This window comes from Diabrotica virgifera, chromosome 5 (genome assembly GCF_917563875.1).
Source record: "Diabrotica virgifera virgifera chromosome 5, PGI_DIABVI_V3a".
NCBI classification, from domain to species: domain Eukaryota; kingdom Metazoa; phylum Arthropoda; class Insecta; order Coleoptera; family Chrysomelidae; genus Diabrotica; species Diabrotica virgifera.
Window position 1 is genome coordinate 98955980 of NC_065447.1, and position 27991 is coordinate 98983970.

Below are 27991 nucleotides of genomic sequence, written 5' to 3' on the forward strand. Positions count from 1 at the left end.
GCAAAAATGCAATTTTCTGCATCGTCTACGACGCCAAAATCTACACATTAATCATTTGCGGTCTTCTTTACTCTTTACGAGTACGACCACAAAGGAGCCATGTCCTGTAAGAAATCTTCTAAACCTACATTTGCACTATGTTATCACATCGGGGATTAACATTGAGCATTCGTCGTTTGTGTCTCTCATTTGATTCATTTGCCATATTTGGAGCATATGTGGTCTTATTTTGGATTTTGTATCCGGTAGATGACCGATTTCTCTGTTATAAAGAATTTGGTTTTCTTCAGCTAGTAGGTGAATGTGGAGCGTAGCCACTGTGATCTGTAGGGGGCATTTATTCCTACACGAATGCTACTTTTAGTAGGAACTTTCTTTGTGCTTTTATAAGCATTTTTTTATATAGTCGTTCTCGAGGTTTCAACAACGAGGTGGAATGTACAACCTGAAAGTCGGTTATACATTACCCTTTTGAGGGTATTTGTACCACCGATGTTTGACATATTTTTTATTAATGCCGCTATAGTATCTTCTGCTCTATGGACTACTTTAATCAGGCTTTTGAATCTACGACCTGTATTTAGTTGGATGTACACACATAAGGTGCTCGGAACAACAGTGGCCTAACCAACATTCCACAATTTTACCAAAACGGTTTTATTACTTTAAAGTTATGCATTACTTTAGTATTTTCAGATGCAGAGTGGCTATTAAAGATTATTGATGAGAATTATCTGCAACATATTTCTTGTTTGAAACATTTTTTTGTGGCACAAACTGTGTTTGATCTTTTTAGGGATCTCAAAATATTTTCAGCAAAATTATTCATCTTGTTCGTCTTCTTTTTAGAGAAAAAATCTCTACCGACTGGAATATAGCAAATAAATTATGTATTATGTCAGTTTGTATATAAAAATGATAAATTAATAAAAATACTAACAAATCAATAAAACACAAAACTAGCTTTGCTAATTTTTATTAAGTGTTTTATAATAATCATCTTAGAACTTCAGAATGAACTTAAAGATACTTAGATTCTTTTACAGCTTTGTTCAATCTTGACATAAATGCTTGACGGCAATATTGTAGTCGTCGAAGAACTTGTTGATGTTCGCAGAAGTTTGACAGTACTGTTTAAGGGTGTCTGGGAAACATTTATCTGCTGGCTCGAAAAATCTAAACAAAATAGGAAGTGAAACATTAATGAAAGCGATTTTTGTTAAATGCTTATGTATTATGCGTATGTATATTACTTGTTTTTTATTATAACCAGACCAAGAGGACATGTTTAGCGGTTTATTATATTATATATTATTTATTTTTTATTCCAATGATAATGACAACAATTTCCATTCTTAATGTTTTACAAAAAAATTGTCTATCCACTTTATTTTATTTTCGATTTTTTGACAAATAACTTTTGTTTATTCATTGAGTTGATAGATTCTGATTTCAGTACTAAACTGCCTTCATAATTTGTTATTCTGAAAGTCAATGCATTTTTTGTTCATTTTTTAAATTATATGTTTGCCATAAATAAACACTGAGTATAATTAAGGTGTTCATTTTTATTTGCGTATTATTGTTGTAATTTTATATATCGACCTCTGCATAGAATAAAGTTGTAACTAACATTTTTGGTGATTTTGAGTTACCGTGTTCTTCTTGTACTTACAACTTTTTATGCTCTATCTGCCAATATTATCGGTGTGAATGTAACTGCATTTATAAGAAAGATTCCGAATGGAGTAATAAGGTAAATAAAAAAATATTTAAATTATTTGTAGAATAACCCAGTAACCACCCAGTGTAGGTACAATTTGATTCGCCGCGTAATTGTTACTACAATTTTATTCGCCGCACTGGCGGCTAAGTTCCGATAATTTTGTGCAGGTAGATGGCATACCATACGTATGCCATATAAGAACATCGAAAGGGTAGTTACAAGATTATCCGATGAACTTTATATTTAAGTCAAAATCTGTAACGGACACAGTTCAAAAACCTATCTTGTAATCAAAAAAAGGTAGACGTGATTCTAAAAAGAGTTCAACATTAATATAATTTCTTACTTCTTACACTAAAAAAATGCCATATTATGCATAATACTAAAAGAAATCACAGAAACTGTTATCATTTTTATCATTTCTGAAGAATATCATAAATGTTGGTGACAACCTTTCCTCTGCAGGGGTCGATATTATGCTGGTGTCAATGCCTGGATTAATGATTGGTTAATATGAATTATAAATTTTGTCATATCTCAGAAGTAGACATAAAGAGAATTTTGTACGTTACTTGTGTCCATCGCTTATTCTATAGCGATGAAATAACTATATAGTCTAGGGCGCATCTGTTTTGAGATGGACGTTGAGAGTTGACTCAAATTTTTTTGCAGAAATTGCTTGAAAATAAATCAAATAATAATATTTGAGTTTTCCTTCCTCTCAAAAAGGTCCGGAACATTGTTTAAATAATCAAGATATCAAAAAATGGAGGAAAAATTCGATTTTTTTTTCATTTTTTGAATATAACTGTAAAAGTATTAATTTTCGAGAAAATTCTTACTGATATAAAAGTTGCGTAATTAAATTTTGTACAATATAGAATTTTGTACAATACAGAACTGAAAATAAAGCAGATAACAAGTTGGAATTTTTTTGCTTATAGAAGTGTACTGTACATTTTATTTGTTTTATTTGCAATTTGCAAAATTAAAATCGATTAATTACTACGGCGTCAGGAAATTTTTTAAATAAACATTAATTTTTGGTGCTACGCGCAGGACAGCGGTGTTCGATTCACACAAGTTGATTTCGACCAAAATTTCTTCTAATCTTTATCTAATATATTATTTTCTTACTCTATATTTTGTTGTATTTTAATATTTTAATTTCACAAAAATCAAACTAATTTTATTATTGTTTGTGAAATATTGTTTAAACAATTGCATATGTTTAAAAATAATAAACTTTTATTCTCTAAGTTAAAATATATAAACAATAAAGTTTTTGCTAATAAAAGTGTTATTTCAAAGGATAGTGTTTTTATTTTGCAATAAACAAAAATTATTTATTTATACCGAAATGTAATAAAAATTAAAATGTATCAATCATTATCAAAGGTCATTGGAATGCCCGATAATAGCAAACTATCCGCTGTCCTGCACGTAGCACCAATAATGAATGTTTATTTAAAAAAATTCCTGACGCCGTGGTAGTTAATGGATTTTAATTTTTCAAAATTTAAAATGAAAGGTACAGTACACTTCTATATGCAGAAAAAATTTTAACTTGTTATCTGCTTTATTTTCAGTTCTGTAACATTTTGAAAAAATGAATTTTTTTTGCGAAAGCTAGATTTCAAAATTTATTTTGCAAAATCTATTAAACCGATCTTAATGAAATTTACAGTATTATTTTATGGTATTACAAAGTTTTTTTTGGTGAAATATGAAGGTCCTAATTGTATCACAAATGGTTGAAAAACGTAAAATGCGAATACTTGTTTTTGTATGTTTTTTTCGCAAGTATTGCTATTTTACAACAAAGGTGACTATTTTTTAAATTCTTAACCAATTTTATGTTGTATAAAATTTAATTGTGCAACTTTTATGTCAGTACAACTTTTCTCGGAAATGAATACTTTATAAGTTATAATCAAAAAACGAAGAAAAAAATCGAATTTTGCCTTCATTTTTTGACATTTTGATTATTTAAACAATGTTCCGGACCTTTTTGAGAGGGAGGACAACTCAAATATTATTATCTGATTTATTTTCAAGTAATTTCTGCAAAAAAATTTGAGTCACCTCTCAACGTCCAATTGTGCTAATATTTTTACTGATGAGCCCTGGTCTAATAGTGATTACGTAGATGTTTATTCTCTGTTAAAAATTATTCATTAAAGATGATTGATATTATTACCTAGGTATTTATCTATGCATTTTAATTTTGAAGAAGATAATTTGTAAATTTAATAATAGGAACATTAGGTGCAATATATTTACCTGCAAAATTCTTGTCGAGAGTTAGGAATATTTTCAGTGATTCCGGCTTTTTGATATGCATTGGTTAGGCATCCATCGTACTCAATTTGTACTGTGTATTTCCCAAAGTTATTTAAGCAAGCGACGATTTCTGAATCTATAATGGACAAAATATATTTAATATTGGTATACCTCCACATTTCAATGTTTTCATTATTTTAATGTAATGAGTGATATTATATTTATATTATAATATACACTCACCGGCACAAAATTCCGCCACCCCCAATTTTTTATTAAGTTTGACAATCTATAACTTTATTATTTGTGCAACGATTTTCAAGATTCTTACACCAATTTGTAGGCACATGTATGGATATCATTTGGTATTATTCCGGTAATAAAAAGATTTTGATTGCACGGCATTATATAGGAGTTAATGGAAGTATTGTATTTTCCCCTAACTTTAAAAAATTCTGTGGAAAAATAAAAGAGCTGATTTTGTTTCATAGTCTCTTTTTTTGTAAGATCTGTACCATTGTTTTGTAAATAAAAACACTGATTGACTCATAAAATACAGGTTGGATTGATAAGATTAGAATGGCCTGCAAACAGCCCAGATCTCAATCCTATTGAGTATTTATGGGATGAATTAAAAATAGCTATTCACCGTCATAATAGGCCTCCAGAAAATTTGGTACAGTTATGGCCGTGGTAGATGATCGAGCTCTTCCCTAGGCAAGGATAATACATATTTATTCGATGCCAAACATATTGCGAGCACTCGTTGCTGCAATTGGTGGACATACCTACTATTGAATTGTTTTGTTTTGTTGTTAATTTTGTTTTGTTTTGTTATTTTTAGTGCGTTTGATATTTCTAATTAAATAAACCTTCAAAGCAGTGTTTTTATTTACAGCTCTTACAAGAAAAGGGATATTCGAATAATTCAAAAAACAAAACCTTAATTGCACCTCCAGAATAATACACAAGGAGTATAAATCAAAATAAGCCCTCCAATTTTTCCACAGAATTTTTTAAATTTAGCAGAAAATACAACGCTTCAATTCACCCCCGTATAATTAATGCCATCTAAGCAAAACATTTTTATTACTTGATAATAATTAACGGCATCAATACATGTACCTACAAACTGATGCAAGAATCTTGAAAATCGGAGTACAAATAATAAAGTTATAGATTGTCAAATTTAATCGACAATTTTGGGTGGCGGAATTTTGTGCCGGTGAGTGGATAATATAATAATTATTAGGTATGATGATTTTCCAATTAAAAAATATATAATGTGTGCTTACCTTAGTAAAAATGTGCACATAAAAAAATTTAGAGCCCTTTGAAGTTACAAAATGAAAATCGATTTTTTCCAATATATCAAAAACTCTTAGAGATTTTTTATTTAAAGTCGACATGCGGCATTCTTATGAGAGCAACATTTAAAAAAAAAAGTGAAATTTGTACACACCATAAACATTTTATGGGGTTTTATTCCCTTAAACCGTACTTAACCATTATACCGTACATTAACCGTACAAATACAAAATGTGTGGTGGATTCGACAAATATTCAAAATATTTCGATAAACACTAGCTTATCGAAAACGTACGTAAAAGGCAAAAAAGTTTTAAAAAATTGTGTTTTTAATGGTAAAACTAATAGTACGATTAATTGAAACGCACACAAAAGTTTGGGGAAGTTAAAAGGATCAAAACCCCCATAAAACTTTACGGGGTGCGCAAATTTCACTACAATTTTTTTAAAGATATTCTTGCCATATTAATGCCACATGTTTATTTTCAATAAAAAATCTAGGATAGTTTTCGATATATTGGAAAAAATAGATTTTTACTTCGCCAGTTCAAAGGGCTGTAACTTTCGTTATGTGCACATTTGTACAAAGGTAAATTAGATTCAATCGAACTATTTTTGGTCCCAGAATATGTGATTTAATTATTGGCGTGTATTTTGTTGCACCCTGTATATCAATGTTAACTGTTATATTATAAAAAAATGTCTGGCTGATTGTTTTTTACCAAAGCCATGAAATTAAATAAAAAATTACTCGTAAATAATATTAAATTAAAAGAAATATTCACACCCTTGTCTATCTCGACATCTCTCTTTAACACTAGAAAGTGGGGCTTAGCTTACCTAGCTAGAAAGCCGGAAGGGATCATTTTGGCCCCACGTTCTTTAATCAATTAAAACTCAGCTTAAAGAAATTAAATCTACTCTAGACGATAGAATCTGATTTTATTTTTTACTTTGATTGTTTAACACATTCGCTGCCTATCAAAAACCTTAGATACACCATACAGTTTGCAGTTTTTGATTTTGCCACACATTGCCTTGTTACAGCCGCGGAAATTATTGCAAGTATGATTTCTTTTACAAAATATTTTCAACTGATATTTTTGTCGTTTTTGGATAGTAACAGTGATAGTTATTGGTAGACCTGGTGTTGCTAGGCGTAGTTCCAGATTTCGGGAGGCAAGGTATGGGGCCCATCATTCCTCACACAGCCGAAGAATAAACTTACAAAGACTGAGTCTACTTCCAGTTATTTCTTTATAAATAATCCATGCATTTATTGCTTCAAAATTCAAATCGCAACAGGGGCCAAATTGGCCCCTCCGACTTTCTAGTGTTAAACTTAAAATCTTTTGATTTAGAGGCTCTGCTCAGCGATTGTAAAAATGCTTTTACATCACGATTAAGATATTATATTAACTCTACTTACTTGTCAATAGATCTTTGTGATCGTACTTATGTCTAATCAACGATTTTGTAAAATCCAAAAAGAATTCTGGGTAATATGTTTGGTTTCTAGGCAAACAAGCTTTACTTTCATTAATTGCGTCACGACTGCACTTTTCCACTTTGCTAATAAATTCATTCTCAGGAGTTTCAAAAATTCTTGTGTCGGACATACAAGAGTAGACTTTATCATATGTAGCCTAGAACAAAAACAGTTTAGAAAAAAAAACAGTAAAAATTGATAATTATTTCCACGTACACCTACCCATATTTTTTACATATCACACATTAATGTTCACGTTATATAGTATTTTTGATAATATTGATTATATCCGAATGGTGTGGGATAGATTATCTTTACAGTTAATCAATATATATTATATAAGTTTGAGTTTGCATAAATAGACCAGGGCCCATCTGTAAAAATATTAGTACATTTGGACGTTGAGAGGTGACTCAAATTTTTTTTTGCTGGCATTACTTAAAAATAAATCAAATAATAATATTTGAGTTATCCTCCCTCTCAAAAAGGCCCGGAACATTGTTTAAATAATCAAAATGTCAAAAAATTAAGGAAAAATTCGATTTTTTTCTTCGTTTTTTGATTATAAATTTAAAAGAATTCATTTTCAAGAAAAGTTGTACTAACATAAAAGTTGCGTAATTAAATTTCCTACAACATAAAAATGGTCAAACATTAAAAAAATAGTCACCCTTGTTGCAAAATAGCAATAATTGCGAAAAGCCATACAAAAACAAGTATTCGCATTTTACGTTTTTCAACCATTTATGCTACACATAGGACCTTCCTGTTTTCACCCAGAAAAACTTTATGACACAGTAAAACAATACTGTAAATTTCATTAAGATCGGTTTAATAGATTTTGCAAAATAAATTTTGCAATCCAGCTTTCGCAAAAAAAATTCATTTTTTCAAAATGTTACAGGACTGAAAATAAAGCAGATAGCAAGTTGAATTTTTCTTGCATATATAACTGTATTGTACTTTTCATTTGCAATTTTGCAAAATTAAAATCGATTAACACCACCGCGTCAGGAATTTTTTTAAATAAATATTAATTATTGGTGCTACGCGCAGGACAGCGGATAGTTTGCTCTGATTGGGCATTCCAATGACCTTTCATAATTATTGATACATTTTAATTTTTATTTCATTTCGATATAAATAAATACATTTGTTTATTGCAAAATAAAAACACATACTCTATCCTTTAAAATAACACTTTTATTAGCAAAAAACTTTCTTTGTTCATATATTTTAACTTAGAGAATAAAAGTTTATTATTTTTAAACATATGCAATTGTTTAAACAATATTTCATAAACAATAATAAAATTAGTTTGATTTTTGTGGAATTAAAATATTAAAATACAACAAAATATAGAGTAAGAAAATAATATAGTAAATAAAGATTGGAAGAAATTTTGGTGGAAATCAACTTGTGTGAATCCAACACCTCTGTCCTGCGCCTAGCACCAAAAATTATTGTTTATTTAAAAAATTTCCTGACGCCGTGGTAATTAATAGACTTTAATTTTGCAAATTACAAATGAAAGGTACAGTACACTTCTATAAGCAAAAAAAAATTCAACTTGCTATCTGCTTTATTTTCAGTCCTGGAACATTTTGAAAAAATGAATTTTTTTTGCGAAAGCTGGATTGCAAAGTTTATTTTGAAAAATCTGTTGAACCGATCTTAATTAAATTTACAGTATTGTGTTAACGTATCATAAAGTTTTTCTGGGTGAAACATGAAGGTCCTAAGTGTAGCATAAATGGTTGAAAAACGTAAAATGCAAATACTTGTTTTTGTATGTTTTTTTTTGCAATTAATTGCTATTTTGCAACTAGGGTGACTATTTTTTAAATTTTTAACCGATTCTATATTGTAGGAAATTTAATTACTTAACTTTTATGTCAGTACAACTTTTCTCGGAAATGAATACTTTTAAAGTTATAATCAAAAAACGAAGAAAAAAATCGAATTTTTCCTTTATTTTTTGACATTTTGATTATTTAAACAATGTCCGGACCTTTTTGAGAGGGAGGATAACTCAAATATTATTATTGATTGATTTTCAAGCAATTTCTGCAAAAAAATTTGAGTCACCTCTCAACGTCCATCTCAAAACAGATGCGCCCTTGACTAAAATCAATTTTCTCGAGAATTGGAGAGAAATACTGAGAAAGGTCGATTTTTATTTTTAATCGATTTAATCGAAAGGTCGATTTTAAAGGTATTGGTTGTGTGATAGATCTTTTGAAAATTAGTTCAGTTCTTTATTTAGCAATATAAACAATAACCTAATTATTTATACAGGGTGGCCAAAAGAAATTTTTGAATTAAATTAATTGAATCAAAAAGAAGAAACTATGTAATTTATTTAATTCGAAATACATGTTACTGTTGTCCGAAAACAGGAAAAAAAGTTTATTTGATAAACGAATATTGTTTTCCACTTAAATTAAATATAAGAGCTGCCACCCACTTGCCTCTTAGAAGTTTGAACATCTAATGTTACATGTAACAATACGAACTTAAATACAAATTTAAAATAATTTTTTATTTTGTAATATTTTTATTTTTTGTCCGTTTAAAAATATTTATTTCTAAAAATTTTAACCCAGCAGTGGTCGCTATATGAGATTTCCTCTCACGGTTTCAGAAAATTGTGCACAACTTTTTTTCTGGAAAATTTTACTCGCTGTAGTTCCTTGTAGCCTCCTAAATATCCTCCCTCGACAATCTAATAGACTCGGCTGCTCAGATAGTGACTCAGTTGACTTAGGGTCGATTTCTCATACCTGCGTTAATCTATGGTTAGTTGACTGAGGTTCACCGGTGAACTTCAGTTTTGTTTGGAATGCATTTCTCATTGTAAGTGCACGTTCTACAGCTTTCGAGAAATGCCAATAGATGGTAAAAGTTAAAAAACTATCGCCATTTTGTACGACCTTTTTTATGCTGTTTTTGAATAATGTTAAATTTAAGTATTTATTTATAGTCAAATAGTCATTTTAATAATTATAAATAAATGCAATAAAAACAAAACTAATGTTACCGTTTATCGTTAGGCTTAATATAATAAAATAGGTTATATTTATAGTATGACAGCGTTTCGTGTTAATACAACACATGCGTAATTCATGAAATCCTCTGAACTGAGTTCTGAAATATTTGAACGGCGGAATTCCGGCGTTCAAGTTGAACATAGTTTAAACTGTCATCGGTTAAACGTGAATTGAGAAAGACGTTTTTGACTTTAAACTGACGTTCACTAAAAGTTCAAGTTAAACTGGAGTTTAACTCGATATTTATAAGAAATTGACTCTTAGTAGCACCAGATTGCTGAGTCAGTGCGCTTCATGTGAGACATTCTCTCATTGCGCGACCACCGGCGACACCAACTGTGTATAAAAATTAATTTTATTATCGCATTTAAAAGCTGAAATAATATCCTTTTATAATGTAGCAAAGGCGCCGTGGATGTGGTCGATGAAATGAGAACCCTATATTCTGTTTTACGGGTTAGTTGTAGATTGTAGATGGCCATTTGCCATACATTTTTCAATATTAAATATTGGCGGCATCAACAGTCACATCGTATATTATAAAGATAATAATATTTAAACAGAATAACGTCGTGTCTTTTTAAACGAATTGGCTTTATCGTTGATGAAACCGCATCTTATAAATCGTTCGATTATTCCAAACTTAACTTTAAGCCTTCGGAATTCTATTGCAAGAATTGCCAAAATAACATTAACGAACTCATCACAACCTGAACCATCGGATATCGGAAAAAAATTGTAATTTCTGTCATCAACCAATTTGTCCCGAGAATTCTTGCTACGCTTGGGTAAAGGGCGGTGCCGTCATTTATGAAGATAAGGAGATTGATTAATATTGGTTTAATTCCGATTATTTTTTGTATCTTATCAAATTATGATCTATACCTATTATGTTATATTATTATGTTCTTATTATGAGTTGATAAAAAAAGTTTAAAACTTGTTTTAAAAATTTTATTTTGTAAAAAAATAAAATAGTTTAATATGTGAGAGAAAATCTCACGCGCGATCACTCGCGAACTAAGGTAGGTACCTAGCGACCCATGCCGGGTTAAAACGAATTGGTTCTTACCAAAGCCATAAATTTCACAAAAAATATTTTTTGAATAAAAAAAAAAATGTGTGTGTACTTTGTACGCATGTAACAAGTTATTCTTCTATCATACAATTTTAACGGAGTAAATATACTTAACAGGTTACTTGTATTCTATTTAAATATTAAACTAACTTTCTTATCTACCACTTTCAAAAAATTTTTATTAAAACAACCAAAAATAAAAAAAAATGAATCGTCCATGATTGGAACCCGGGACCTTTCGATCTCTGACCGAACGCTCAACAACTAGACCACCGAGTCTCCTGTAATGGACACGTAAGTTTCGGATATAATTACACAACACGGTGACACATAGATTGAGTGGTATCGTGATGAAAATGTTATACCTACATATTTTATTATCTTACTACAGAAGAAGAGAAATTCAAAGACACAAAAATTATAATAAATAATACATTTACTAAAAACACTAATATATCCTTTTAATGACTTATTTGCGCTGATACTATCTTGAAAGATTAGAAAGGAACTATATACTGTCTGTGTGCGCATGCGCGCAGATTTATCAAAAAATTTTACTCTTAATCGCGCCTAAAGAAGAAAAACTTCAAAAAAGTATTAACGCATTATTAAAATCTTCCCTGAGGCACTTACGAGTGGAAAGTTATATTGCAAAATTTTTCATTAAGTTATCACGGAAAAGAATAAAATGTTGAAATTTTCTAACAGCGTGACTGCTTCCGGGTTAACCTTCGTATGACAAAAAGGAGTAAATTTACACAATACTAACATTAAAATTACGGATACGTTATTTTATTTCTTAAAGCAACTTAATTATTTTGTCAATTGTCATTTTTGACTGGGAGTCATTTTGGTCATCTGTGTAACTAAAAATGGTTGCAAGGTTTCATCGGAAGGTTAACTGGGTAATCAAAAAAGATTACCCAAAGAAAGTAGGTTATGTAATAAACATTATCAGATATTAGCATATTAGGCTATTGATTATGTACTATAGAAAGGAACTACAACGTTAACGGGGTTTTATTATTTTATACGGTCAATGAATCCCTATATATGAAAAACCGCGGAGTGCTATCATTTAAAGGGGTGCGTTTTTGAGAAATGGGTGAATTAGTCCCTGGGCACAGGTTACGTTAGGGTGAGTTCTATGCACTTTTGGTACAAACATGGCTACATAAAAATTATTCCTGGTTAAATTTCCTATCTAAATATAACTTTTTAAAGTCAAAGATACTTTTTTTTACAAACATATATTCAAAAGAAAAAGCAGAAAGAGACCCAAAAGAAAGAAATTTTGATTTTTGTCCCATAACTTTTGTCCACGGTGATATGGGTATAGATATTGCTTCACAGAAAAAGAACTTACATATTTTTTCTTTAAAGTGATGTTCGGTAAAGGTCATTAGGATTTACAGTTTTCGAAATATGAGTTTTCAAATTTCGCCACTCACAGCAATTTTGGGCAATTTTCCTTGTTATTTCGCAAATATTGTTCTGTAACTTTTTTCTACGTAACTTTAGCCGTATGAAATGGTACATGTAAGAGGAATAGAAATCAATTACCTTTAAAATGTTCTACTGTATAATGTTGTACGACTTCTTTTAAAGAGGTTATCTTTTTCAAGATTTTATACTATTTCCGAGCTTTTATATTTTTTACGATTATTTTTTAAATTTCCCATTTTTTTTCTACATTTAGGTAGGTATATATTATATAATAAAAAAGAAAGCTTATTCTGTTTACTTTAAAATGGTGTATTATAAAAAATTCTAGGATTATTTTTGAATAAGATATGCTTTTTCAAAATCTAATAAGTACTTGCAACGATTTTTGATTTTAGGATTATTTTTTAAATTTCTCATTATAACTTTTGTATGTGATTGTGTGTTATGATTGAATCTCATTTTTTATAGGTAATACTTTGGATCCACTTGACTCGGCCGGGCAAACTTCAAAATATGGATTAATTCCAATATTTACTGTCAAAGCTCCTGCACCACAAGCTTTGCTTGAAAAAATAGCATGTAAATGTACCAAAGGATGTACAAAGAACTTCGGTTTAGGAAGATAGGAATTAGTGCAATATTCTGCAAAGAGTGCATGTGCGTGGGTACTAATTGTGGGAACTCTAAGATAACTGAGGTGTCAGAGGAAGATATTGAAGCTAATGCTAACGAAGAGATGGACTTTGATTTTGAAAAATTTTTAAATGTCAACGTTGAAATAATTTTGAATAAAGTGCTGTTTTCTAAGACTAATGTTTATGTAATTTTTGTAAAAGAAATAATTTTAAATAATACAGGTAAAAAAATATCAAAGAATCACTCGGTTTCCATTATTTAAATATAGATGATACATCATTTTAAAGAACAGAGAGTAAGACCTCTTTATTGAGCAATATATAGTATATTCATGTACAAGAAAAAAAAAGTTATAATGAGAAATTTAAAAAATAATCCTAAACTCAAAAATCGTTGCAAGTACTTATTACATTTTGAAAAATAATATCTTATTCAAAAATAATCCTAGAATTTTTTGTAATACACCATTTTAAAGTAAACAAAATAAGATTTTTTTATTATATAATATGATATATACCTAAATGTAGAAGAAAAAAGTTATAATGAGGAATTTCAAAAATAATCGTAAAAATGTAAAAAATAATATTTTTTACATTAGGTACTATATAAGATATAATATATAATATAATATTATATTATATATATTATATATATTATATATATATATATATATGAATATATAATATATTATATAATAATATTATTTTATTTTTATATTATACTATAAAAAATCGTTAAAGGTATAAAACTTTGAAAAACCATAATCTCTTTAAAAAAGTCGTATAACGTTATTCAGTAGACCATTTTAACGGTAATTCATTTCTATTCCTCTTATGTGTACCATTGCATATACCTAAAGTTATGTAGAAAAAAGTTACAGAACAATATTTGCGAAATAACAAGGAAAATTGCCCAAAATTGCTGTGAGTGGCGAAATTTGAAAAATCATATTTCGAAAAATATAAATCCCAATTACCTTTACTAAGCGAAATTTTAAAGAAAAAATATGTAGTTTTTTTTCTGTGAAGCAATGTCTATACCTATATCCTCGTGGACAAAAGTTATGGGACAAAAAACAAAATTTCTTTCTTTTGGGTTCTTTTGTGCTTTTTCTTTTGAATATATTTTTGTAAAAAAAGTATCATTGACTTTAAATAGTTATATTTAGTTAGGAAATTTAACCAGGAACAATTTTTATTCAGACATGTTTGTACCCAAAGGGCATAGAACTCACCCTAATGTAACCTGTGCCCAGGGACTAATTCACCCATTTCTCAAAAACGCACCCCTTTAAATGGTAGAACTCCGCGGTTTTTTCATGTATAGATGTCCATTGACCATATGAAATAATAAAACCCCGTTAACATTGTAGTTCCTTTTAGCTATCTTATTTTGAATATAATCAATAGCCTATATACAATACAGAACATATTTTCTCCAATGATTTCATAGAGACTGCAAAAACAGTTTACATGGGGATAAATATTAGGCTTACATAATAAAGCAAGAGTAAGAAGATAAGATCGGTAAATAATTCGTATTTGTTAGAATAAATGAATGGATGAATGTTCAAAAAAAACGAGCCGATACTTCTATGTATCGGCTAGTTATGATAAAAAAATATTATAGAACTAATATCGATAGAAAGTTATAAAAAGAGATTGGAAAGATGGAAAGTGAAAGGCTATGGGAATGGGAAATCAAATAGTTTCAATAAAACGACACAAAACATTGGCGATATAAATTATCTACATAATAATAATACTACCTATTTATGAATAATAGTGAAACATGGGTTATGTCACCTGCAGGCACTCAAAGACTGGATATCTAGTAGATAAAATATTTAAGTTATATTTGTGGCTGAAAAATGAAAGAATCGTGCTTTTTCAGAAGAAATAATGAAAGTAGTAGGAGTTGATGTAATGGGACGTCCAATAAAAAATAATAAACAAAGAGTGTCAACACAAATTACTAAAATAGGAATAAAAATATTAAGAAAATTACTAAAATCCAGAAAAAGCCGATCTAATTTGGTGACAAAAGTCCTGGTTAAAAATAAATCGCATTAATATTTGAATTTTTACCTGTAGTTTGTCAGCTCCAGATTTGGATAGTCCATTTTTCATACAACCAATTATAATATCCTTTTCACTATTTCCAAAAAATAAACCTCCAATGGATCCTAGGGATTGTCTGGTAGTTTTTCTTAGGGCTAAGGTCATATTTGTTTTTAGAATAAACATAAATTTGTTAGAAATGATGTTATGATGTAAATATTATATACATATAATTTACACACGCCCAAACTTATATGGAATCGCTATGTATTTCAAAGTAATATTAAGTTATTTAAAAAACATGTTATTGTTGCGAAGAATAAAGGTTTTTATTGAAAATAAGCAAATCTATAAGACAATCAGATAGTACAGCTTGGTACGGTATAGGTTATATTTGCTTGAGTTGCAAATTAAACTTAAATATATAAACCAACTTTTGCGTAAAAAAAAAACGAAAATATTCTTCATGTGGTATTATAGAACTTCCAACGGGGAAAGATTTATTGGTCTTGTGAAACAAGTAATGTTCTCAGAGGAACTTAGCTGTAGAGCTAGGCGTAACACAGTGGGTTCTGTCCAATACCAATGCTACGTAACAGAAACTGGGAAAGCTCAAAAAAAAATCAAGGGAAAGCCGCTAAAAATTAATAACGGCTAGCCACGATCGTTTAGTTGTCCAATCAGCTGGAAGACACCCAAACGTTTCTCACCTGCAGCTCCAAAGACAGCTTATGGAAGCTACAGGTGCAGCTGTTTCAGTTGAAACGATAAGAGGAAGAGTTTGTGCCAAGAAGTATAGAGCAGGAGACAGTTGGGAATTAGACAGTAGAACATTGGGAATTGACAAAATGTGCTATTGTCAGAAAAAGTCAGGAAAAAATATTGTGTAAAATCAGATGACCCACGAAATCGTGTACTTAGAAGTCAAGGAAGTCAAGCAAGAACGAAAACTGTCAGATCTCTTCACAAATATACAAGGGGAAGTGTAATGTTGTGGAGAGGAATTGTGATCCGTAAAAAAACTCCTTTAATTTTCATCCCATCAACTTTAACTGCTCACAGGTTTGTGAGCCTAACTTGTAGTTAGGCTCTGAAGAGGTTCAATAGGGGAACATTGAAAATTTAATTTTCTTGCATGATAATGGACCCCCACATATCATTAGAATGACTAGAGACATCATTGAAGCAGAAAGTATCCTTTTTTGGAATGCCCTGCTTGCTCACTCGAGCTTAACCCTATAGAGGAATTGTGGGATATGCTTAAAAGAAAAATTAGAGCTTGCCGGGATAATCCACAAAACACCGCACGGCTAGTACAAGCTGCTCTTGAAGGATGGACCAACCTACCACAACAAAATGTTGACAGTTTGATTAGGATCATGCTCACACAAACTGAAGCTTGCATAAGAACTAGATGTGATAAACACTGATAAACAAAAATCACAAAAAAGTAAATAAAAACAATTCGTTTTACATTGAAATTTTTTATGCTGTTGACTTCGAGTTTCAATTTGTTTGTTAAATACTTTATTGTATTATTTAATTGTCATATATTTGTTACTATATAATTGTTATATAATAAATATATAATTGTTTTAAAATAAATATTGTTTAAAATCGTGTATTCGTTTTTTTAAATTCGCACGAAATAATAAGAAATATCAGATGTTTCCATATAAGCTTGATTGTGTATATATATTCTGTGAGTTTCTTGAACTATAAAACATTTAATGTAAATTGGTGTTTCTTGGGTTAAGGGTTAATAATTAGGTTAAAATTGGGCTTAGATTTTATTTTTCCACCTTTAAGGTCAATGCTTCGGCAAGTACCCATTGCCTTTGTCAAGATTCTAAAAATATGCATAGAAATAAAGACAAGACATGATTGTAGAATGTATTAAAATTTAACCTCACGTAAAACGAGACATTAACAATAATGCACAGACGTAGAATAGAAATTGAAATTGAAAAGAAATTGTTATTGTAAAAGGCTGAAAAGTGGAAATATGTTACAATTTTAAGATTTTTTTATGGTATTTACTATACCTTGCCTTTCACAATAACAATTTCTCTTCAATTTCAATTTCTATTCTGCGTCTGTGCATTATTGTTAATAGCTCGTTTTACGTGGAGTTAAGTTTTTAATATATGTTCTACATATATACTTACCGAAAGGCAAGAGGTACTTGCCGAAATATTCGCCTTAAAAGTAATCATAAAAAATAAGTCCAATTTTAACCTTATTCATGTTTTACTGATCTTTCTAGTGATATGTTGAATATTGTGGTTGACAGGGAATCGACTTTTCGCACTCCGTTTCTATTGCAATTGATTGTGTGCTACATACTTCTATTATTTTTTTATACAAACATTTATTACCTGCTCTCCCCTCGGGAACTTCTTCTGCATTGGTTAAACCTAAAATGAATAAAAACCATTACTAAAAACGGTTTAAGTCAATTGAAACCCTTTAAAAAACTTTGAATACATTGTAAAATACGTTTATTAGAGGAACTTTGAAAATTATTTTCAAAATACAAACCCAATATTACTAAAAATCAGTAGTCGGATGTTGTTTATAAAGTAAATTGTAAAACCAACGATTCAACATATTATTGGTCAAATATACTAATATATACATAGAAGGGTTGTTGCACATAAATATAGTATACAAATCAACAAAGTTAACACCACGGCCTTAGCCAAACATGCTGCAGAAAATAAACATGTCTCTAATTTTGAAAATGTACAGAATCTAGAAACAGAGTAGAATTATAACACAATATGTATATTCTAGATGATTCACATAAAAAAGATAAAATTGCATCAATAATAAGACTGATATAAATATCTAGGATCTCTCCAATATAATAAGACTGATATCACAATTTGATAAATTGATTTTTTTTACACACCATTGGCAGATGAATTAAATACGGTTCTTCTTATTCTTCAAGTTGTATGTCCCTTAAGAAGGTTGGTAATCATCACGGCTATTTTCACTTTTGGTACTAATATCCTAAACAGCTCAACAGAGTTACAATGTTTCCATTGTCTCAATTCGTTTAACCAGGATATACGTCATCGGCCTATGCTTTTTCTGCCCAGTACACCGAGAGAACAATTTCTTTTCTTTTAGAACATTGATTTCTTTGATACTTCTTTTTTTGATATTTCTTAGAATTTAACATATTATCATATATTATCCATAAATATACCGGTTTAAATATGTATAATGAAAAGGGGTTTTTAAACATAACTCAATAATTTGTTACATATAATTTCTTCAATACTAAGAAATGCATTAATAATAATTACATTTTTAATTTCTTGTCCTTAAATTTTTTGTCTTAAATTGAAAACCATAAATATTTGCAGTATCAGAAATATAATATATTTAACATAATATTATGTTAAATATATTATATTTCTGAACAATATTTCTTGAAATCAAATAAACACTTCTAACCACAAGAAATATTGTTCAGAAATATAATATATTTAACATAATATTATGTTAAATATATTATATTTCTGAACAATATTTCTTGTGGTTAGAAGTGTTTATTTGATTTCAAGAAATATTATTCAGAAATATAAATATGGATTAACATAATATTATGTTAAATATATTATATTTCTGAACAATATTTCTTGAAATCAAATAAACACTTCTAACCACAAGAAATATTGTTCAGAAATATAATATATTTAACATAATATTATATTAAATATATTATATTTCTGAACAATATTTCTTGAAATCATATAAACACTTCTAACCACAAGAAATATTGTTCAGAAATATAAATATGGATTAACATAATATTATGTTAAATATATTATATTTCTGAACAATATTTCTTGTAGTTAGAAGTGTTTATTTGATTTCAAGAAATATTGTTCAGAAATATAATATATTTAACATAATATTATGTTAATCCATATTTATATTTCTGAACAATATTTCTTGAAATCAAATAAACACTTCTAACCACAAGAAATAATGTTGTTCTGAAGCTATTTCCTTGTGGCATTTTTATAATCAACTATTTATAATGGGAAATAAGTCACAATTTTACCAAAAAAAGATTTTATTAACGTTTCGAAGCCCAAATCGGGTTTCGTTGTCAAAATACAAAATACTACTAGAATAAACAAAAATGTTGTTGCTAAGTAAAAAAAGAATGTGTGTGTACTTTGTACGCACGTAAGAAGTTATACTTCTATTTTAATTTCAACGAAATAAATATACCCACTTAACAGTTACAGTACAAAAAATTAGCAATAATTACCAAAATTTAACCAAAACTTAACAATGCCAAATATTAAAAAAAAACGAAAAAAGTATGAATCGTCCAGGAATTGAACCCGCAACCTTGCGAATTCTCAATCTCTGGTCCAGTGCTCTACCAACAAGACTATCAAGACACATACTATTAACGTGTCAGATATACATATTTACACATCACGGTGACAAGTGAAATATAAAAATAGATGTTTTATTATTTTACGCCCAAGGAAGACAAATACAAAGACACAAAATTATAATAAAAAACCTTTTAAACCACATTTTTAAAATTGCGCGAGTTTTATTATTAATATTAATGTTAATATATGAAATATAAATATTTTGACGTTTCACAATTTGAGAATATCATAACAAAATTTGATCTATTATTTTTAAAACACTTACCAGTGTAAGATTCTTTAGCTTTGAATAAGCGAGATCGTAGATCGTCCCGGTTGATTGTTGTTATCCACAGTTCTCTACGGCTTCGAGCTAATAGGTTTTTTATCAGTAATTTTGCGGCACTCATACTAATCACAGTTTGATGGGCTTTCACATTGACATGCAACAATCATCTCTTTTATGTTAATAAGTCCAAAAATATAATATGAAAACTATTTAAAAAGGCAGTATAACCATTAACTAACTTTTTGTTTGTTGTTTCTCTTCCTACAAATTTTAAAACGCAACTACCATACACCATACATAACCAAACCACAGTCCCACAGCTGTGATACAGCTGCCATATTGGACAATTTTTGTCATGTCATTTGAACATCCAATGAGAACAAAGTTGTAATGCGACTGCGCCGGGATCAAAGGTTTTAATCCTATTAAAATTCACCCTCATATGCGCGTAAAGAAGTATAACTTCAAAAATTGTTCTAATAATTTATTTAATCTGACTCATTTATATTGGCAATTTAGACGTATATTATTCATTTTAAAGTAGAAGATTTTAAAATGATATCGTCAATACTTATGAGTTGCGTTCCTGGGACGACTTTACTAAAAGATAGTTCATTCGATTACATGAAATCAAACCCAACTCAAGAATATCCGTCACAAAAAAATATCATAGCCTGTGATCTGTCTTTAAAAAGACAACCAAATGCAACGATGACAGTAAAATTCTCTCGCTAGAGATTCCATAGTAAATCACGAGGGAAAACCAGGAAAAAGCCTCTTGATACTATCCCGACATCGTAAGTATTTGGTCTTACATTTAATTTACTTTCAAAAAAATAAAACCAAATTCTGACTTTAATATGTTTAAATTTTAAATAATATTAATAATCCATAGATATACAATAAGTAATACTAAAATATAAAATTTGTAGTAACTCGATATGTTATTGACTTACTAATCGTGGTATTTGCTTTCTATTGACTTCCTCTTTCAGTATGGGTAGCCACATCCTACTGCATTCTACCGAGGAATTTGCGAATGATTCACAGTTTACTTGTGAATGTGAACAATTTTATTTAGGTGAAACGTCAAGACCATTAAACGTTAGAATAAGTGAACATCAGTCTTATATTAAAAATAGAGAATTCGATAGATCTCAAATATATCAATACGCATGAGATAATGAACATAGAGTTCAATGGAGAGATTCAAGTATCAGATAGTAAAAGAATCAGATAGTAAAAAGAATCAGATAGCAAAAGAATCAGATAGTAAAAAGAGAAAAATCAAAGAAGCGGCTCTAATTATGCTAAATGAAACCAATTGTGTCGCAAATTCCTCGGTAAAATGCAGTGGGATGTGGTTACCCATACTGAAAGAGGAAGTCAATAGAAAGAAAATACCACGATTACTAAGTCAATAACATATCGAGTTACTACAAATTTTATATTTTAGTATTACTTATTGTATATCTATGTATTATTAATATTATTAATAATTTAAACATATTAGAGTCAGAATTTGGTATTAGTTTTTGAAAGTAAATTAAATGTAAGACCAAATACTTACGATGTCGGGATAGTATCACGAAGTTTTTTCCTGGTTTTCCCTCGTGATTTACTATGGAATCTCTAACGCGAGAATTTTACTGTCGTCGTTGCATTTGGTTGTCTTTTTAAAGACAGGTCACATGTTATGATATTTTTTTGTGACAGATATTCTTGAGTTGGACTGATTTCATGTAATCGAATGAACTATCTTTTAGTAAAGTCGTCCCAGGAACGCAACTCATAAATATTGACGATATCATTTTAAAGTCTTCTATTTTAAAATGTATAATATACGTCTAAATTGCCAATATAAATGAGTAAGATTAAATAAATTATTAGAAGAATTTCTTTGCTTAGCAACAACTTTTTTGTTTACACGTACACTTCTACACGTAAGAAAAACTTTGTCCGAAACTTCAACGAAACTGGTAAGACCCGTATACTACGTACGCCGTTCTGCAGAAAATAAACGATCCAATCTACCGCATCCAAATTTCCTCCTCCTCCTCAGTCGTTTCCTCATTGCTGAGTGTCATGATTCCCTATAATACGAGCAACTATCCAAATTTCACCTACAAGTAAATCCAAGTAAAAGATATGAAAGTGCCATAAATGCAGCACATATGAAGCAGATGAGAATAATAGCTTGAAAGACGAAGATGGACAGTGAAAGGAACAAAAACATCAGAAACGTGCTAAGTCAGGAACTAATAGAGAACAAAATTGAAAAAAGAAAACTCAATTGGTTTGGACATATAACTAGGATGAACGAGAACAGACAGGTAAAGAAGGTTACCAAGAAAGGGGTGGATGGAGCAAATCGAGGAAATCGGGACAAAGAGAGGGAGAACAGTGCAACATATAAAGGAAATGGCAGCAGACCGGAAGGAGTAGAAGAAATGGGTAAAAGATGGATAGCGATACCAAAGTCCAACGCTGTTATAGGGCATAAGGACAATATGTGATGGACAGATATGTCATTATTGGTCTGATGACTGTTTTGTAAATTCTGACTCTCATTTCCTTTCCGATATTTTTATTTCTCCATATACTATTGTGTCGTTCAAGCAACCTGCGGCTGTTTGCTCTATTCACTTGATCTTCCACTTCTGTTTCGAGCCTTCCGTAGCTAGATAGTGCGAAGCCTAGATGTTTAAACTCCATCACTTGTTCTATTATCTGACCATCCAGCTTCAGTTTACAACTAATTGGATTTGCCGTTATAAGGATGCATTTTTTTGTTTTTTGGGAAAATAAACATGTTAAATTTTCTGGCGGATATGTTAAATTGGTGCAGCATACGTTATAAATAATCTTCACTTTAAGAGCTTAATATTTAATCTTCTGCATAGCAAATTATTTTAAGTTGTTTTTCTCCCATTTGGTATCATTTTTTAGTTCTTACTTTTTTATTATTTTTTCCATTATCAGGTTGAACAATAAAGTACTCAAGGAATCCTCCTGTCTTACCCCATTGCCAGCGTCAATTGGGTCAGTTAGTTCATCTTCTCTTATTTTTATTGTGTTGTTCTGGTAGATGTACCTCTCTTGAGTATAACAAATGGATGATGTCCTTTAATTTAACCCTGTCAAATGCTTTCTTAAGGTCCACGAAACATAAATTGATTTCTAGTTCATAGTTGATTTCATGTAATCGAATAAAATATCTTTCAATAAAGTCGTCCCAGGAACGTAACTCATAAAATATTGCCAACATCATTTATAGTCGTCTACTTTAAAAGGTATAAATAATATAACTTATTTATTTTTAGCATATAAGCAAAACCGTCGGATAGGTCGATTTTTAAAATAATCATAGTATATTATAGCATCAATGTTTCGAACTTTACGCGATCCCTTTTCAGGTGACAGGCACAACTTTGATTTTTTAACTGGGAAAGTACATCATGTGACACCTCATTTAAAAGCACTTGAAATACTGATTACAAAAATGTATAATACTTTAATCCTCTGTAAGGGCATAGGCGTAAAATTTCGTTCGAATCCCAAGAGACCGGCAGTTCTTACCAGTGGCGCACAACCCCCCTATACGCGACACTATATAGACACGAAATTTTTGATTTTCTAAATCTGACTGAATTGAAAATTGGGCCATATCCCACCTTAAAATCAGGAAAAGACTCACCGATCCATATGTGAACCATCAATTTTGGTCCAAGGGTGTGGATTTTACGGCCCTTCCTATTTGGGCCCTGTTTTTCGTTCTCGTCCCCAAAACTCCCAAAAATTTCAAAAACGTAAATCTGACCTTTCGACTTCTGATAGTACTGATCATTACCTTTCCAACGCATGCCTAATTTTGAAAATCTGTTATACCATTCAAAAGTTACCGAGCTCAGAAATATGACTCAATTTCTATTAAAAAAAGGGAAAATGTTTGTGGATATGTATGAATGTATGTGGAAAAGTTAAACCGATCTGATTTTTTTTCTGTGTTTGAAGAGAAGGTCAGGGCCGATTTAGAACTGGTGTAGCTTGCGACTTATGGCAACCCATAAGCCAGCTACAGGACTTGGTAGGTACAAAACGGCATATTTTTGGGGGGTATGTATATATTTTCGGTTCAAGAAGAGACGGGAGAACTGCAAATACACCACATCAATAGTATTGAGTTATGCTTTCAAATGGTGTCTAATCCGTCAGGATCAGATATACATACGGCTCACTATAGCTGAGAACTGAAAAACTAAACTTTGAAAGTTTTGGATTTTCGACAATTAATCAAAATTTCAACCTACGAATTGCACCAATAACTAAGCGTTTGTAGAAGGGCTCTGTATACCTTATATCCGGAAAAATTCGAATTTTTAAGTTATAGGCTTCATAAGTATAATCAAATTTATTTCCTATGGGAAAAACGGTTTTTCAAGCTCAATAATTCATGTAACACCTTCAGTTATCATAATTGACGTTAGATGTATCAGATACACTTGTCAATATCTTTCAAACTCATGTTTAGTGATCAAAATCGGTTGAGCCGTTTAGAAGTTATTAAGCTACAAAATAATCCAATTAACCATTATCTCCGAAATGGTTTATGCAGTTGTAGTGGTTACGACGCTAAATTTTATCAGGCAGCGAGGAATCCCAGATCCATTTACCGGCCATCCCAATATATTTTTTTCCATTTTATTTCGAATAGAAAAAAATCTAGTGTACTAGATCATTTTTGGGGGATAATGCGACAAAGGCGACCATTTATAAAGCTTAACGCGTAATCGAGAAACATTACATTCAATTTCATACATTTAATTTATAAATAACTTTGAAAAACTCCTGATACAAAAATAAAAGACCGCTAAACGCCGTAACAATGAGTGACGCATACAATATTCCAGCTACAAAAGATCTGATATGAATATTATGTGGCGCGAAAGTGTATTTTCATTTTAATGCAAAATAAAATTCTAGTTTTATTTTAAAATAGTTTTTCATAATATTCGCTAAATTTGAAGTAAACGCGCCACAAAAGAGATTCAAAGTTAGAACTGTATCAAAGTTATTCTTTTGTGGCGCGTTTTATTTCAAATAGGGCTTTTCATTCACAGTCATTTGTTTCAAGCTTCTGTCATATGTCATATAATCCGTGTATATTAATATTATATACAGATTATACAATATGTGACAGGAGCCCAAAACAAACCACAATCGATGAAAAGTCCTATTGAGCAAATAGTATCAAAAAATCTTTTAAAATAAAACCAGAATTTTATTTTGCATCAAAATGAAAATATATTTTCGCGCCACATAATATTCATATCAGATCTTTTGTAGCTGGAATATTGTATGCGCCACTCATTTTTACGGCGTTTAGCGGTTTTTTATTCTTGTTATTGTTAAAAGCATTTATGTTTTTATGTTGAGAAAATTTATAAATATTTTTTAAAAATTTAAACGCAGAATGAAAGATTATATTCTTACCGAGAGCTGAAAATAGTTTAAAATAAAAAAAAGTTTTGTTTTGAATGATATTATTTGAAATAAAAAATCATACTAAATTTTCCCTTTTTTCCACCATTGTGACTTATTAAAATAATCATTATAGAAGTTCTCAGGGACTTTCGACACCCCCGAAAACACTGATATATATCATTCTGGGTTTAAATTTTTTAAAAATACTTATAAATTTTCTCAGGGTTCGAAAGAAATAAATGCATTTAAAAATATTTCTAACGAAATTTTGCGCCTACGCTATTAAAAATGATTAAGGTATTATACATTTTTGTAATCAGTATTTCAAAAGCTATTAAATGGGGTGTCACAAGATGTACTTTCTCATTAAAAAAAAATCAAACTTGTGTCTGTCGCCTGAAGAGTGACCTCTTTTGGATGGCGGGCCATGTTCAAAATAAAAATTTTTATGCATATTCAAATGTATCCTAAATAGTCTTCTTCTTCTTCAATCTGTTTGCATCCACTTTTGGACAAAGACCTCCCCATGAGTTCTCTACTTCCCTCTGTTTTGCGTTATTTAGTGCCAGTTTCTCTTCTTTTTTGCTTTAATGTCGTCTAGCCATCGTTTTTGCTCTTCCTCTGTGCTCGTGTTGTCTCCAACTTATAATGTTTCTCATGCACATTTCGTTGTTTTGTTATGCCAAGTGTCCTACCCGTCCCATTTCATTTGTGCAACTTTTCCAATTAGATCTTCCACCTTCGTCCTGCTTCACACCTTCTTATTTTCAACTATGTTCTTTTAGAGATACTCCTACTGCTCGTTTGAAGGACCTCTAATCTATATTCTATACACCTATATTCATTTTTCATCTGTTTTAAGGCATTTATAACCTCCTGGTTAGTAATTTTGATAGTGATTTTGATCCTACATTTATTATTTCCATACCGTGGTTTCCATATCTGCTTTTGCTACGCTGGACGAGTATAATTCTTTATAAATAGTAATCTTCAACAATAATATCTTATTTTTGTCGTTAATAGTGATTACACTTTTATCTTTTCTCTGGTGTAGGTTTTTGTTGTCGGTCTTTACTATTTAGTGTTTTTAACCTTTCCATACTCTTGTTTTTGTCTATTTTCGATTTGTTTGGTATTGTTGTCTCTGATGTCTTGTTTTATTCTTTTTCTGAATGCCTTATTAAGTTCCTTAATATTCTAGTGAATTCGGTCCATGCAACTTCTATTCGCGGTGTGCAAGTACTTGGAAAGGAAAACGAGAAACGACCGTGCGCGAGTCGCGGAGAAATATTGCATCTATCTTAAATAATTCATATTGTCAATTGAAATTGTCAAATTGACGTGTATTTCATACCTTCTGTCATTGACGCAGAAAAATTATATATTGCTCCACAATATTGATATGATATGCAATTATTATATAAAGGTAAATTTAATTAATTGTATTTTGCTTGCAGTACTGCATTTTAATAACTGATTTTATTTACTACATACAATTGTTTACGTTTGCTAAACATAACCTGCATCTTATTTTTTCTTCTTATTATTTTTTTGGACTATGGCCTTGACAATTATCCAGCAACCAGGACTAATATAATTGGCCAATATAATTAAAAGTGCGAATAAAAGTACCGAGCGTAGAAATAGAGGTCGCTTTGCCGAACTTGCACGGTCCCAATACTTAATCGTCTGTTGTGTTTCTGTCATTAATTTATTATTTTTCATAAGTTTACTGATTTTTCCTAAAATTACATTAGTGTTTCGGCGGGCCGCGCAAAAAGTTTCAAAGGGCCGCATGCGGTTATGGATGCCGACCCCTGCTATAATATACTATGATTAATTTAAAAATCGACCTGTCCCAGCGTTTTGCTTATGTGCTAAAAATAAATAGGTTAATAAGGGGGGGGAGTAACACTTATTCCAGCGCACTCTATGTCTCTATTTTCAATGTGAATGAGTCAACTAAAATTAAGTTATTATGAGAATTTTTTGACCAAGCAACACAAAAGGAATTTGTTTAATCTGTTAATGTTAACTTAAATTATGGCTTATTTCCCAAATAAAATAGTAAATTGCATAAGATGTAACAAGGAAGTAGCTTCAGAAAAATGTTTAAAATATACTTTTTAGTAGTCATTATTTTAAGCAAAATTTATTTTATTTATACCTTAATTTAACTTTATTCTTTATAAATACTCACCAAGTACTATAACAACAGTTAACAGTATCCACTTCATCTTAATATAGTTTGGGTACTCGTCACTATCACAGCTACCTTCAGTTTACTTGATCTCTTCAACTAAGCTGTATTTATACAAATTACACATGCTTACTCAGTTATCTATTTGTTTATTTAAAAATATAAATATATTATCAAATTTATTTTTCAAACTTTGCTGGTATATCCGGCGTTTTCCAGCTAAATGAAAACTACATACTTTGTATTAAATTTAAATAAAACATAATATAAATAAGTATACAGTATGGTGCAAATAGACTAGGAGATATTACTATACAGAAGTTTAGCCACGATTTTCTGAGTCCGGCCTTCTGCAATAGTGGAAGGTTAGACGAGGTAACTGCAATTTGTGGAAATATCCACAAATTTCCTGAGACATTTTCCTGTAAAAATTAGATTTTCCCAAAAAATAAAAATAGGGTTTTGCGATGAATTTCTGAGTCCTGCCATATCCGTAGAATGACAGGATACTATGGATTCTATGAAGAACATTT

The 27991-nt window shown here is 30.1% G+C and overlaps 1 protein-coding gene across 2 annotated transcripts; it reads right to left on the bottom strand.

Annotated features, from left to right (window-relative positions):
* Positions 1–960: 960 nt before the first annotated feature.
* On the bottom strand, positions 961–27610 carry LOC114342414 (uncharacterized). Of its 2 annotated transcripts, XM_050651495.1 has the most exons (6): positions 27459–27605; positions 17455–17493; positions 15104–15231; positions 6747–6963; positions 4010–4145; positions 961–1176 (listed from the first exon to the last, which is right to left on the bottom strand). In XM_050651495.1, the coding sequence occupies exons 1-6, from the start codon at positions 27493–27495 to the stop codon at positions 1053–1055; spliced, it is 681 nt and encodes a 226-aa protein (XP_050507452.1). In that variant the 5' UTR covers positions 27496–27605; the 3' UTR covers positions 961–1052. The 2 variants fall into 2 exon arrangements, with proteins under 2 accessions (XP_050507452.1, XP_050507453.1); XM_050651496.1 differs by lacking the exon at positions 4010–4145 and having other exon boundaries at positions 27459–27610.
* Positions 27611–27991: the final 381 nt, after the last annotated feature.